Source organism: Mustela lutreola, chromosome 6 (assembly GCF_030435805.1).
Source record: "Mustela lutreola isolate mMusLut2 chromosome 6, mMusLut2.pri, whole genome shotgun sequence".
NCBI classification, from domain to species: domain Eukaryota; kingdom Metazoa; phylum Chordata; class Mammalia; order Carnivora; family Mustelidae; genus Mustela; species Mustela lutreola.
The window spans coordinates 105,404,151-105,420,781 of NC_081295.1; the positions used below are offsets into that span (position 1 = coordinate 105,404,151).

The 16,631-nt window shown below is 35.3% G+C and overlaps 1 protein-coding gene across 6 annotated transcripts in view; it reads right to left on the reverse strand.

Moving 5' to 3' along the window:
• Positions 1 to 16,631, reverse strand: part of KHDRBS2 (KH RNA binding domain containing, signal transduction associated 2) — a 636,352-nt gene that overhangs the window by 401,882 nt on the left and 217,839 nt on the right. For all 6 annotated transcript variants that reach the window (XR_009354772.1, XR_009354769.1, XR_009354770.1 and 3 more), the window contains exon 3: positions 5,419 to 5,535. Coding sequence is in view for 2 of the 6 variants with exons in the window: in XM_059178344.1 (XP_059034327.1) it covers positions 5,419 to 5,535 (117 nt within the window). In the remaining 4 variants the exon portion in view is untranslated. The remainder of the gene's footprint in view (positions 1 to 5,418; positions 5,536 to 16,631) is intronic.

Here is a 16,631-nt window from a genome sequence, read left to right on the forward strand (position 1 = left end):
GTACCTACCCAGGGACTTCCTCTCTGTGACACTCTGGCTTCCTCACAGTGGGAGGTAGGGGGCAGTCCTAAGATTGTCAGAATCCTTAACAAGGCAATTCAGAGTTCCCAAAAAAGACAGAGTTCTTGTAAATGAGGCAGAAGGTGCTCTGTGTTTTCCCACCTACCCTCAGAAATCCTGAAGTGACCCCCTCCTCGCAGTCTTTCTGTTACTAGCAAGCCACTCAAACTATACAGATTCAAGAGGAAGAGAATTAGACCCTACTCATCTTTCTCTAAAAGAAATGTCAAAGAATTTGCAGCCATGTTTCAAACTACCACAGAATATGTTATTTAAAATATTTCTAAGACATCCTCAGTCCCTTTCTATACTGGAGATACCTCATTTGAATTTTGGTTGCAGTATTTTGAGGTAGACAGTACATCTCAGAGGAAAACGGGACAGGCTTTCTCAGTGGCAGAAAGGAAATATACTATTACAAATGTATACTAATACAATAGACTTATAAAATTTAAAATGTCTAGAAATGTTCCTTCCTACATTCTATTTAACAGCTTAATAAATAAAAATTTCCCACACTGTGGTGTGAGAGATCTTGATTCTGCGATTCCCTTATTTCACTTCTTACTGGAAACACGGGTAAGGCCAAATAATGAGTGACAAGTGGCAATGAAGGAAAAACTATTATTCTAGTAACTTTAAAAGATATATTTTTTGTACAGTATCCTTGGTTTATGGCCGAGACATTAGGTCCTTGGAAGTTTTCTAACAGCAGGCTTCAATGACAAGAACCATTATAAATTTGTGTAATTGTAAATAAAATCAAACTAGAGGAAAGTAATGATTTAAGGTAACACGTAACTTTGATTCACAACATACAAAACATTGCCAGCTCACGCTTTGTCATTGAAGCTTATGAAGAACTGAGCCCGGACAGGTTTGTGGCATTTTTTTTCCCTTTTCATTCTTTGTCATCCACTAAAATGAATGACAAACTGTACCTAAGAGGGTTGAAGATGTTAATGTAAGAGATGATTTCGCACTAGTATCATGATCTATTTCACTCTTCAACTCAAACCTATTTTCATTGTTTGGTCCCCTATAGCTGAAATAGATCATAGGTTGAAACACCCTTGTGTTGGTCTATCATTGAAACTAGTTTCCTTGTTTTCTCACAAAACACGTATTTGCAGCATACTATTCCTATATCGCATGCGCTACTGTGCTACCCTTCAGGTGGGACCGCTCAGTCTGTTACTCTGATTTCTCAACATGCAGATCCAAGAAACAGAAGAATGCAGTGAATAAATCAAAAATAAATTCCCACCTATCTGTAATTTCTCATCTACTCTTTTTGTCCTTCAGAAACTCAAGTGATACTTAAACAAAAATAACATTTATTCCGGGGTGCCTGGGTGGCTCAGTTGGTTAAGCATCTGCCTTCAGCTCAGGTCAAGCATGATCCCAGGGTTCTAAGGTGGAGCCCCGCATCGGTCTCCTTGCTCGGCGAGGAGCCTGCTTCTCCCTCTCCCTCTGCTGCTCCCTCTACTTCTCTCTCTCTCTCTCTCTCTGTGAAATAAATAAATAAAATCTTAAAAAAAAAATGCTTATTCCTTTCTCTCTGGTTGGAAGTAACAATGGGCTAGGCACACTCTCCTGCGAGCAAAATGGAGAAGCAAACGTTGATCTCTAGTGCAGTGTCTTAGGGTGCATCAGAGAATCTGGGCTCTTGATTTTGTGGGATTACAGATTGCTTTGTTGTTGGGGATATTAAAAAGTTGAAACAGGAGTCCACCTAACCGATCCCAGCCTGACTGACAAGCAGTGAGCATGGCCTCGCTCCTTCAGGATTTGAGAGACTAACCGTGCCGTTTGATGTGAGGCATAGCCCAGAAGCCAAATGAGAGAAGGATGATTGGTACGGGGTTCACACCCACCAGGCAGCAGCATCACTTTGAAGGTTTTCAGTTGATTTTTTTGTTGATGAAAATCAAATTGCCATGAAATTAGAAAGGATTTACTAAAGTAGCCATCACCAAATACAGAAGATAGATTATAAAATAGAAACTGCACATGATATTAGCACATCAAAGAGAGAGAAGCTAGCCTAGAGAATTATCACACATTTTCAAATAAAACTCCACCAAACAGCACTTTATATTTAATATATAGTCACCAGCATGTTCTAAGATTGTGTTCCATAATTTCAACCAAGTTTATTAATAGAAATGCCAGAACACCTGTCATTACAACATAATTGACTTGCAACATGTCTATTTGTGATTTCCATTTAAGGACAATGAAGGTAGGCAAGAAATTTGCTTTAAACCTTTCCTGCTGTTTCCTCTCTCTGGGTGTGCTCAGCTTTTGTCTGGTCTTCTCTAACCTCTCAAACCCTTTTTCTCCAAGATAATATGTTTGTTTCTCACTCTTTTCAAAGATAAGCCTATAGACCACTGCTTCCTCTGTTCTCGCTCACTAATCTCTGCCATCAGCATCACTAAAAATAGCAACACTCTATCCGAAGCTTCAGTAAGTTACCCCTGAAGATTGCTCAGAAGCAAATGCTTGGGGGGAAGCAACTGCTAGAGAAGCAGGCAGCTGTGTGGTTATTTAGAACTGGTTGGCCATATGGTGTATGAGGGACTCAGACTTTAAAGAAATTTCTGAACTACCAGTTAATTTCCAGAGATATTTTGAAATATTGTAAATATACTGTATATATTACTTTCTAATTTTCTCTATTAATATCTTTATCATCATTATGTAAAAGTTAGCTTCTGTTCAAGCATTCCTGGATGATTCTAAGTAAAACGTGGGTTCACATACTCAGTGATCTGACCAGTATGGGACTAAAATATTAAATATAAGGTAGGATTTTGCTACTGGTATTCCCTTGAATATTACTACATCTCATTTTGTTTTGGCTTTTGTTTTCTCTCTCTGCTCACCGAGTTACTGCCTAGGTGTAGCTAAAAGAAAAGGAAGGTTTCCCCCAAACACACCAAAACCAAAATAAGACAAATAAAAACATTGAACTTGTTAGAATCTTCTTAATACACCAAACCACTAGAACTATTTTCTGTATTATGCAATTTTATAATGATCTTACAACAAATCCTAAAACTTCAAGCTTTTCTAAGGTTGAAAAATTCTTATTAGATTTGTAAAACTAAAATTCAATGAGAATGTCACTCTTAACTCTTCTTTTTAAAGAAAGCATTAAACAGATCAGTATGTCTAATTAAATTATAAGTTTTGTGAGGGATCAACTCCTGTCCAATACTTATTTTCTACATAGCATAATATGTAATCTCCAGTTGAGCACACAGCAGATGTGTAAGAAAGGCTTTTGCATAGTTATTTCATCCTGATTTAGATAACTACCCAAATGTCTCCTATTTATCATGAAACAAAGATCGTAATAGCAGAGCCAACACAGAAAAACAATCTGTATTATTTTAATACATAAAAATTATTAAAATGTGTTTATTCACTTATTTATTGTCTATCTTTCCCATTGGGTTATAAACTCTAGGAGAAGAAAAATTTTTGTCCTATTCATTACCATAAACCAGAACTACAGGTGACACAGTGTAACACAGCAACAAATACTCCTGCAATTAATGCATGAATATATTCCTGTGTGGCTGTACAAATACGTATGTGCCGCCACTGAAGAATGAGATAAGCTATTTATTTGTTAGAAGAACAAAATCACATATAAAATCTTCCTTCCTGATCAGATCATGCAGAAGAGGTGAAATAGCAGCTCAGTGATCAATATTTTACCAAGGATTTATTTTTATTTTAATCAAATGTTTCCTAAGGTAGACTTTTGCATATTCATGTCTGTGGCTTTATTTCAGTTGCATGCCCACCACCCTTGGCAGGTAAGGTCTTATTTAGATTCTATAAAATGCAGTTTATAGTACAATACATTATTATTATTATTATTATTATTGTTTTCATTTTCTTTCATTTTGTAAAGGAACAGTGAAAATGCTTGAAGCAAAGACAAACTGATTGATCGCCCAAAAAGTAATCAATGAGAAACTGGAGTTTAAGTAACAGCTAATATCACTAAATTAAACCTAATGGAAACTAAATAGAACTAAATTTGTTTCCAACCAGATTTTCAAATACTTATGCTGCTTCCTAACATGCTCACAAGGAAAAAGAAATCCAATGTAAAGTTCTGTGAACAGAAAAAAAAATTCCAAATATATGGGAATAAACAATAAACACCCATTTGCTTTGGAAGATATGGGAGTGCCTATACAGATGCTCTGGGTATGTGAAACTCAATACTTTATTTCTCTGGCTGGTAGGAGTTTACAGTTTAATGAGAGAAACAGAAAATTTCAACAAACTATGTTAAGTGATGGGAGTATTAACCTATCACAGGAGTTTCAGAAAAGACCCGTTGGGGAGATGATGCCTGATCTAAGTCTTAAAAAGGTGTGTAGAAAAAGAAAAAAAAATACAGTATGAAGTGTGCAGTATAATACTATGAGATATCTGTTCAGTGACATTTCCCACTGTAATTTTCTTTAAGATTTCACATTAATAGTTAAAAGAGAGAATATCTAAACAATTTCCTATGTGATTCCCATAGTCAGAAATAAATGTTTGAATATTTTATTTTCAGTGGTAACATATTGAATCAGAAAAGCATGGCCTGGTCAAATAGGACCACCTCAATATATCCACCCTTTCTCAATGAATTTTAAAAGTCCTTTATGAATACATATCTAAAAATGGTTGGTATTTTCCAAAACAATGAATTCTAATACAGAGAAAATTGCTATCACTTTATAAAATGGGAAAATGATGTAGTTCAGATGTGAAATAAATCATTTCAAACATCAAACTTCATATCTTTCTTGGCTTATTTGTTCTTTTGAGGTCAGGTGAATGGTTAAACATCACTGAAACATTTCAGAAAATAAGTGGAATTCTCTTAGATTTGCAGATAAGTATTTGAAATTGCTTTGGGTAGGAAGTCAGAGTGAAATGGAGCATAGAGATAAAAAGAGAGAATGATACAATGGATGTGATTAGGTGACATAGTTGAAGAGAGAAAAGGGATGAGACAGGGAATTAAAGAAAATGAGCATAGACATATAGAAATATTCTACAGAGGACACAGAAAAAGTAAGGAGAGTTGTCAACAACCTACACAAAGGACTAAAGAGAATAAAGATACAAAATTACATCTTCTGGGGGTGGGGGGGAAGAAGGGTAATTGATTTTTATGAAAATAGAGGAATTGACTGAGAGTGCAACAAGGTGGCCCCAGAAGGTGAAAATTGTGGGAAACAATGGGAGAACAGCGCAGATGTGCTTGTAAATTTGGCCCTGACTGTTACAGGTAACCTTCTGTATGTGTTAAAAATCAAAATCAAAGTTCAGTACCTTTGCTTTATCTCTCATTGATCCTTTGCCCAGGATAGACATTTTAGCACCTGTTTCTTCCTGTAGTCTCTTCAATGAGTTGCCTCTCGGTCCGAGCAATTTCCCCACAAAATTGAACTAGGAAACAAAATCAATAGAATATTGTTTTAGAGTGGGAAAAAGTAATAATTTGCACCCAAAATAAATGATGGGTAATGGGCTTTTCAAACTTTACCATGCAGAAGAGAGTTATGCCATTCACACAACAGACACAAGCATGAAACTATTTCAGACCTCTAATCTAGGATTTTAAAAAAGGAGGACTCTTCCTATAGGATTGCCAAGATCAATAATATGTTGAACATGTCATATATGTTACTTACATAATCAAATAAATAAATCACTTGTAAGAGAGAAATCAGGGAGAACTATGGTTTACAAAATTGCTAAAGGCTTTTTCTCTCCAGATTTCTGAAAACACACAGACACGCACACACACACACACACACACACACACACACACACACACCAATTATGTTAGACTATGCACCTCCAAAATTGCAAAGGTTAATTTTAAATAGATTTTTAAAAGATTTCATTTATTTATTTTTGCAAGAGAGATTGAGTGAGAGACAGAAAGAGACTCCCCAGTGAGCAGGCAGCCCGATGTGGTACTAGATCCCAGGACTCTAGGATAATGACCTGAGCCAAAGGAGACAGTCGGTTGACTGAGTCACCAAGGTGTACCTTAAATAGATTTTTAAAATAAAAGTTAATATTCATTTTTATTAAGTATTATCAGTGCCTGTAACATTATATCCCAAATTTCATGATTAGGCATAAAGCGATTCAATTATTCTTCAATCTTACATTCTCTATGTAAAAGAGTTGTTCTAAGGATCAGCAAATAAAAGATGTGATCGCATATACAACAAAAGATGCGATCCCATATACGGAAAACTTCAAAACACTACTGATACCACATAATACAAAACAGCTTCTCTAAATGGGGAATTCTGGGAGGTTTTTCAGTTTGTTCATTCATCCTGAAACATGGTTAAAAACAGGTGAAATAAGAGCAGTTATGAGAGTATGTTGTCAGCTACTGAATGGAACATTACCACAACAAACAACTTGGATAATCATTCACTGATTAATTTAAAAAAATACAAAGGGCTTATAGAATGCACCAAAAGCTGTGTTGGGTAAATGAAAAACAAAGATAAATAAAATTAAGTTGCTGCCTTCTAAATCAGAGGTTTTCTATATACATATTTTAAATCTATAGTCCTGTAGTAAGAAATACACCATACTGAATGGTTGAAGACTAATTGCTTTTCCTCTAAATCTAGGATAAATTCAAGGATGTCTGCTGTCACGACATTTATTTAATATTGTACTGAAGTGTAGATTACTTACCTATAGGCAAATAGATAAATGGAATATTATAAAGGTCAGAAAGACTATACACTGAGAAGGTAAATTGATTTTCTTTTTTTTTTTTTTTTTTTTAAAGATTTTATTTATTTATTTGACAGAGAGAAATTACAAGTAAGCAGAGAGGCAGGCAGAGAGAGGAGGAAGCAGGCTCCCTGCTGAGCAGAGAGCCCGATACGGGACTCGATCCCAGGACCCTGAGATCATGACCTGAGCCGAAGGCAGCGGCTTAACCCACTGAGCCACCCAGGCGCCCGGTAAATTGATTTTCAACAAAAGTGCATAAGTAATAAAATCTGAAATGCAAATCTTTTTAGTAAATGAATCTAGAACAATTGGAAATTTATATGCAACAAACAAAAGCCCAAAACAAAACAAACACTAAAAAACCTTTTCTGTCCTACCTCACATTTAGGCAAACTTTATCTTGAGATCTATCAAAGATCTGAACATAAAAACAAAATGTTAAGAATGCTAGTTAGAAAGCATACAAGAATGCCTTTGCAAATTTTAAACTGAGAAAATTTACTTAATAGTAAGCAAACAGCATTCAAACAGCATTCACTAAAACTTTTGCTGATCCAAAAACCATTAAGAAATTAAATAGATAAGCCACAGACTGAGAGAATATACTCCCCACGCATACATCTAAAAAATGATTAATATCTTAAATATAACACTGTATGTTAACTAATTGGAATTAAAATTTTTTTAAAATGATTAGTATCTATATCTATAAAAAACTCTATCAAGTCAGTATATTACTAAAACAAAACAAAACAAAAAAGACCAAATGATGAGGATGTGGAACTAATACAGCAGCCACTATTAGCAGTTTAAAACAATATAACTGGGGGCGCCTGGGTGGCTCAGGTCATGATCCTTCAGCTCAGGTCATGATCCCGGTGTCCTGGGATAGAGCCCCACATCGGGCTCTCTGCTCAGCGGGGAGCCTGCTTCCCTTCTTTCTCTCTGCCTGCCTCTGCCTACTTGTGATCTCTGTCTGTCAAATAAATAAATAAAATCTTTAAATAAAAAAATAAAATAAAGTAACTGTCTTGGAAAGATTGACAATTATTTATAAAGTTAAATATTGAGCTCCACTATGACCCAGAAATTCTATTTGGGTATTTAACTAAGGGATATAAAAGCATATGTTCACAAAATGACTTATACAAGAATGTCTTTACTCACAATAACCATTAAACTAGAAATAAACCAATTCCCATCCAAGGGGAAAAAATCAATAGGTTTATATATAAATTGAAAGAATTAGTCATTGATTAACATAACAGCATGGATGTATCTCACAATTATGTTGAGTGAAAGATGCCAGATACAAAAAAATGTATCCTGTTAGATTCCACTGTTACAAAATTCTAGAGGCCAAAATAATATATGCTGTTAGAATTCCTAAGAGTGGCCGCTTGTGGAAAATAGAAGGCCAGAACTGGACTGGCTGGAAAGTGGCATGAAGGAATCAACTAGGATGTTAGAATTGTTCTCTATTTTACTGAAAGTATAGGTAAATTTTTGTCAAAACTCCTCAAATCATGAACTATAACCTGTACATTTCACAGTATGTAAATTGCACTTCAATTAAAAAAATCAGAAGGGGCGCCTGGGTGGCTCAGTGGGTTAAGGCCTCTGCCTTCGGCTCAGGTCATGATCTCAGGTCCTGGGATGGAGTCCCACATCGGGCTCTCTGCTCGGCAGGGAGCCTGCTTCCTCCTCTCTCTCTGCCTGCCTCTCTGCCTACTTGTGATCTCTCTCTGTCAGATAAATAAATAAAATCTTTAAAAAAAAAATCAGAAGGATGAAAACATATAAATATTTTAAAAATAATATCATAATGAAATGTCCTACAAGTAAATACTAATCCCAGGTAGTCGTACAAAGAAATATCACAGACCTTTAGGAAATATATCATTCCAGTCTAGGCAGATCTTGGAGGAGTCACCGAGAAGATGTGATTGCCGATTGACCCCACCACCTTGATTTCAGCAACCAGAGGCTCTTTACCCCCCGGCTTTTCCTTGGAATTTATGTTCTGCCCACTGATCCCACAGTGGGATCCACTTCAATGACTCAGCCTTGAGAAAAAGTGATGTGTTATGGAACCGTCTGGACTGTGTACATGATTGAACCTCATTAAGGTCCTTATATAATCTCTTAAGGTACTGGTGGGCAGGTCCTGAGATCTACTCATTTTGCAACTGCCCAAGACGAGACTCCTCTATAAGTTCCCTTGCTTTTAAGCCTTTCAGCCATCAATCTGGAGTGGCCTGCCTCTTTCCTCAGTTTGTTCTTGCCCTCTGTTTATGGGGGCTAGGTCTGAAATTCACCCAGGAAATTCCTGAGGTTGTGAGCTAATAGCAGACTATTCAGAGAAAGATATGGGGAAATATCCCTCTACTCAGTTATCAGGCTAATATAACCTTGATAGTAAAAGCAAACCAGAAAAGAAAATTTAAAGAGCAAATCCACTCATGAAACAAAACCCACTTAACAAAATAGCAGCACAATCAAGGCCTGCTGTATATACAAAAAATATATAATGATTGAGTCATGTTTATCACAGTTACATGGGTAGGTTAAGATTTATAACCCCTAATTGTAACTAACCTACTAACAATGGAGAAAACGAGGTGAATATTTTATTTGGACAGAAAAAAGGCTAACATTTTTTTTCAAAAGAAAAATAATTTTATGAAATTCAATTTCAATCATTATAAACTCACATCATCTGAAGAACGAAGGAAACTTTCTTAACCCAATAGAAGCTTTCTATTAAAACCCAATAAGAATTGTATATTTCATAGTAAAATAATACCAAAAAAAAGGTAAAGGCGCACATTCTTGTTTTATTCCCTACTGACGATTTAAGTCACCTAATAAGATAAATGTTATAAGGGTCAGAAAGTAAGAAACAAAATACCAGTCAAGGTTTATATAATTTATATACATTAAAAAGCTCAAAGTAATTTCAGAAAAGTCATTAGAATCAGTGAAAGAGCTTAGCAAGGTGTTTTATACAAAATCAATTTAAAAAAAATCAATTGTGTTTTTGTACATCAGCAACGTATAATTAGTAATTTAAAAAAGAGAGAGAGACCATTTATGGCATCATTATAAAATAACTAAGATTTTCTAAGAATATATTTGTTTATAATTAAAACCTTTAAAGAATGTATAAAAATATTCATAAAGCTGTCAAATGGATATAAATAGATTGAGAGACAGATTATATTCATGGACAGTAAGTCTCATTTTCTAGTATTTTCAATATCTATAGGTTCTATACAGTTCTAATAAAAATCACAATAGGATTTGGATTAATTTACCAATTAGTTGTACAGTTTGTATGAAAAGGTCGAAGTCCAAAAACAGCCAAAACATTCAGAAGCAGAAGAGCAAGTTAAGGACTATGTCTATCACATACAAGGAGTCATTTTAAAGAATCACTATCATTAATTATGTTAGTATGATTATGTATAGTCCTGGAACACAGATAGAAAATAGAGCAATGGAATCCAGAATCCAGAAACAGACTCTTATTTATGTTAAATGATATATGATACAGGGGCAGTACAGATCACTAACTAAAGTCCCCTTAAAGATGCCCATGCCCTAATACCTAAGATCTGTAAATAAGTTCTCCTACAAAAGGGACTTTGCAACTGTGACAAAATTAGGAATCTTGAGATGAAGAGATTATCCTGGATTATCCAGGTGTGCCCAATGTCCTTATAAATTAAATAAGAAGGCAACAAAGTCAGAGGTTGGAGTGATGCAAGTGCTGGCTTTGAAGATGGAAGGGAGCGTGAACAAAGATTAAGGGTAGCTTCTCCAGGCTGTAAGAGTTAAGGAACAGATTCTCCCTCAAAGCCTCCAGAAGGAATGCAGTCTTAGTGACACCTGAATTTCAGCCCATGAGAACCATTTTAGACTTCTGACCTACATAACTATAAAACAACAAATCTGTTTTAAGCCACTGAGTTGTTGTGCTATTAAAGAAATAATAGGAATCTAATATACTAAGCCAAGAAGGGACTATCTAATACAGAGCATGATTGGCTATTCATAATAAGAATAATGAAATTGCTTCCTACACCATAATAAAAAAAAATAAAGAAATATAGATGGATTATAGATTGAGAGTGACAGGCAAAATTTTAGAATTTCTAACAGAAAAATATAGGGAAATAATGCCTAAGAGTTCTAAAACAAGACATAAAAATATGCTAACTAAAAAATAAAATTTTGATTAAAATTAAAAATATGTGCTTATTAAAATATACCACAAAGCAGAGGAAAACATAAGTCACAAATTTGATAACTATTTACAGTACATGTTACCAATAAAGTATTAGGTTACAAAAACAAGTATAAGCAGTAAGGAAAAGACAGACACCTTAATAGATAAAAGATAAAATCATGAATGTTATTGAAGAAAGAATTGTAAAAGAAAAATACATGAAAACTTCAACCTCATTAGAACTTAAACAAAATTAAGATAACAATGAGACATCATTTTATACACACTGTGATGGTAGAAATGAAGAAGTCAGAAACCAAACATGGGTCAGAATGTGGAGCCACAAAGACTCATATAAGAATGTAAAAGATATAACCATTTTGGCATTGTCTTATACATCTATAAATGTATTTAACCGGTGTCTCAGCAATTCCATTCCTACTATATTCTGTGGAGAAGTCTTAGCACATGTACAAGAATGTTAAGTCTCAAAGCTTATAAGAGTAAAAATAATTGGGGAAAAGCCATCAGTTCAAGAATGGTATGCTTGATACGGGGTGAACTTAACCCCACACCAATACGACACGTCTGTGTTTCCTCAATCCCCTCCCCCATAGGCTTCCTTTTGTGGATTTCGTCAATAACAGGAATTTGCATGAGATACAGAAGGTTAACATGAATTGGAGTCCATTATTCTTGGCAAATCATGGTGCTCAGCATCGCAGTTTTACGGACCTCTACATGAGCTCCCACTGTGTGGAGACAGGAGCCCCACAGATCTCTCTAAGCTTCCGGTTCTAAGTTCTGGCAAGCTTCAGGCTCAAGTCTTCACTGCCTATGGCTGGCAATTTTCCTAAGGTCCCATCCCTCATCTCTTCCAACATCATGCTAGTTCTAAATTATAGATTATAATATTACATAGAGAGTAGATCTTATTTTCCTCCCCAAACCACGATGGTACAAATCATTAAGTAAACTGTGACATATTGATAGTGGAATATTTACAGCAGTGAACATAAATTGCCCATAACTACATGAAATTCTATTATTAAATCCTAGAAATAAAATGTTAGTGAAAAATTCAAGCTCTAAATATATGACACTATTTTTATAAAACCCGATAAGCAAAATTAATGTTTTTATTTATGAATAAATGCTTAGGTAGTTAATCTAGTCCTCAAATAACAGGTGTAATAATAAACACAAAAATTCAAGGTCTTGGTAACCTCTGGGAATGGATAGGAAAGATGAAAGGGAAACATACAGGTGCTGTCAAAGTAACAGGTAATATTTGAGACTTTAACTTAGGAGTTCATGAGTCCCCATTTTATTTTGTTTTAGGCTCTACTTGAAAATTACAGTCTTCGAATGTATTAATATTACATAACTTTAAAAATCAGATCAATTCCAGTTAAATAAATTTTTTTAAGATTTTATTTATTTATTTGAGAGATCACAAGTAGACAGAGAGGCAGGCAGAGAGAGAGAGGAAGAAACAGGCTCCATCCTAGGATCCTGGGATGTGACCTGGGCCGAAGGCAGAGGCTTTAACCCACTGGGCCACCAGGTGCCCCCAGTTAAACAAATTTGACTGAACTCTTCAATACTCTGTTACAGAACCTTTTTGCCTCTTTACTGGTAGTAGTAAAACATCAAATGGAAAAATACAAATCACTCAAAGTGATGTCTCCATTGGGAATGCTTATGACTGAAAGGAAGACATAACATGTCATGCCTTCCTGGCAGAGGACAGGTTATTGACAAAATACATTACGTGGGCCATACTCTTGAGAAGTTTCTGTTCTTACCTTGATTATTGTGACACATTTCCCAACACTTCTATTTCAGTACAGTAGCTTCATTTCTAACCAATGACCAATTTGAAGCCAATTCTGAAACTGTAAGGGAGATATCCCTTTTAATTCTTTCACAAACTCTACCTTTTGAAGTAGAACACATACATCCAACAGAATGAAGGTGTTGTATAATGAGAGATTTAACTTAAAGTGATAGAAAGTATATTTTATGAGTAACATTAATTACATGGCATTTTAAGCATGAAGTCCTTCTAATGTTTTTCTAAAATTTGTAAATATACAATCACCATTTGCTTTTGCAAATAAGTATTTATTTACCATACTTTTAAGTTTGCTTATATTATTTTATTACTTCCCCAATATCTGCATTTGGAACAAAGTACGAGGAATGACTCAGAAAACTTTTTTTTCCCCTGATTATTATTTGGATAAGTAAAATGCCCGAACATCAGTTAGTAAGTAGAGCATAATGCTTAAGAGCATGGCTCTGAAGCCAGATTACATGGGCTTGGAAATTCACTAGCTATGTAAATTTGGCTAAATTACTTAACTGTTCCTTAGTTTCTTATCTGTAAATGGGGAGAATAAAGATAGTAATACAAGACAATATTGCTCAATAAATGTGGGCTGTTCGAAGAAAGCAAAATTAACAATTTGAAAGATATTATTTATAATAGCGAAGATATGGAAGCAACCCAAGTGTGACTGGGTTGCAAGAAAACAAATTAACAGACCCTTAAATACAGAGAGCAAACCAGTGGCTGCCAGAGAGGAGGTGAGGAAGGACAGGGGTAATGAATGAATGGGCTTAAGAAGTACAAACTCCCAGTTGTTGAAAAAAAAAAAACAAAAAAAAACAAAAAAAACCCCATAAAGATGAGAAGTACCGCTTAAGGAATATAGTCAATAATATTGTCATAACTTTCTCAAGTGACAGATGGTAACTACCTTCATCATGATGAACACTGAATAATGTATGGAATTGTTGAATCATTATGTTGTAAAATTATAACTAATATAACACTGTATGTTAATTATACTTCAGTTTTATAAAGTGTGTTGCTATTATTAAATATTTTTTTCAGCAAATTGTAAGAGTATCTGACACCTATACTGAAATAGTGAGTAACCCTCATTCTTTTATTTCTATATTATTACTTTTATTTTTGTAGTTATTATATATACTGTGATTTTTATGATTATTGGGTGCGATTACTTGTTACAATTAACATTTTTCAAAGGCTCACTGTGTGCTGGGCACCAAGTCCTCTACATGGATGATGTCACAATAAGTGTGGTAGAGAGAAGAAATGTTTACAAACCCTTGCTCACATGGCCGCCTCTACTGTAAAGGCAGGTACTTCCATCCAAAGAGTGGAGAGCACTTCTTTTTGAGATTTTAATACATAAGATGTAATAATGAAGCTGGTACATATTTTTTATATTGTGCTTAGTTTTTTGGAAATGTATTTTAACATAAATTCCGAAAATAGCCAATAAAAAAGTTGTTCTAATAAGACATTTTTTTCCCTCTCTGCTTTCATCCAATATTCAGTCCACCTTCAACCAAAGTCAAGTGACATAATCATGACAGGTGAATTATCAGTTCATTGAAAACAGTTAGTTCTAATCTTTTTTCCTTAAACAAAATCTCTCTTAAACACAGAAAATAACTCAAATACTATACAACAGTGTCTTTAAAATAATTTAGTAAATTGGGAACCTCTAAGATTCTTAAGGCTTAACAGAGTGAACACAGCTGTGTTTTCAGTATGTTAAATATCTTCAAATAGTTTGTAGGTATTTTATCCACATGTGTTTTAAGAAAATTATATTTGTGTATGTCAAATTCATTTATGCTAAGTCGCTGAACAGTTGCTTTGCAATAACTTTTAAACTCAAAAAACCTTTTGAGCAATTTTAATCAGATTTTTAATTTTTTTCTAAAAGGAAATGTTAAAATTATGTCAAGTAATATCAACCAACAGAAAACATTTCAATGGATTTGGATTTGTAAACTTATAAAATATAATTTGTGGCAAAGCAAGTGCTTTTCATAAAACTGGGGACATTTTAAGAAAAATATTTTAGGGACCTTTTTTTTTTTAAAGATCTTATTTATTTATTTGACAGGCAGAGATCACAAGTAGGCAGAGAGAGAGGAGGAAGCAGGCTCCCTGCTGAGCAGGGAGCCTGACTCGGGGCTGGATCCCAGGACCCTGGGATCATGACCCGAGCCGAAGGCAGTGGCTTTAATCCACTGAGCCACCCAGGTGCCCCTATTTTAGGGACTTTTTAAAAAAAGATTTTATTTATTTATTTGAGAGGGACAGAGATGGTAAGAGAGAGAGAGAGAGCACAAGTGGAGAGTAGAGGGAGAAGCAGGCTCCCTGCTCACCAGGGAGCCCGACGTGGGATCGATTCCAGGACCTGGGGATCATGACCGGAGCCAAAGGCAGACTCTTAACCGACTGAGCCATCCAGGTTTCCCAGGGACATTTTTAACAGAGTAAACCCAAGAACAGTTTAAAATTAGGTGAAAATAAACTTCAATAATATTGGGCATATTTATTTCAAAGTTTATCAATTCATCCTCTAAGTATAGAATACACCGGAAGCTACAGTCTTCCTTTATATCCTTTCCTCTCTATTAATGTGTTTCTTCATGATTAATAATACTTCATCAGTACTTGCATGAAATAAATCTTGTTTAAAAAAAAAAACAAACGTGGGGTGCCTGGGTGGCTCAGTGGGTTAAGCCACTGCTTTCGGCTCAGGTCCTGATGTCAGAGTCCTGGGATTGAGTCCCGCATGGGGCTCTCTGCTCAGCAGGGGGCCTGCTTCCTCCTCTCTCTCTCTCTGCCTGCCTCTCCACCTACTTGTGATTTCTGTCAAATAAATACATAAAATCTTTAAAAAAAAAACGTTATTTTTCTAATGAAATGTTTGTAAACTAATTCTAGCAGCTCTGTTTCTTAAATAGAATGGGCAATTCACCTCGCCTTAGTTCTCTTTTTGTGGGCACTAAGATTACATCTGCTTTGTGAAGATAAAAGGGCAGGGCCGATCACCAGGGCCACTTGTGAGGAATCTCTGAACGACTAGTCCCTGCATATTTTTCTACTTTCATATGCCACAACTGGGTCTGAACTCCCTCGTTTCTTGATCCTCAAATTACTCTTGTCCTCACATCTCTTTATGTTTGCATTTGACTACTATTTTCATCTCCATCCTATTCCTGACTTGAGTACGAATCCCCTTCTTAATCAGTAGGAATTCATAGAGCTGCTTGCTGTTCTGCGTTTGGGAATTCAGTATTAAGTCATTCTTTAGTATTCTACTCTTGTGTTTGTCGCCATTAAAATAAAGTTAAACAAATTTGGGCAGATTGCACAGGGAGAGACCACTAGTTGCAGATCAAAAAATATTCTTCCTGTATAAACAGACAGGAAAAGACAACACTTCAGGTACTCATTTCTGCAATCATCAAAGGACAGTGGTGAGCAAGGGAACAGAGCTTTATTCAACCATAAAAATATCAAGCTATGTCTGTAGAATTAAATAATACCACTTGGAATTTACAGAGAACTCTATCAAAGAAGACCACTTTCAATTTAACAAAACAGACAATGATGAGTATTCAAGAAAACAGTGGTGGGATGGGCGCCTGGGTGGCTCAGTGGGTTAAGCCGCTGCCTTCGGCTCAGGTCATGATCTCAGGG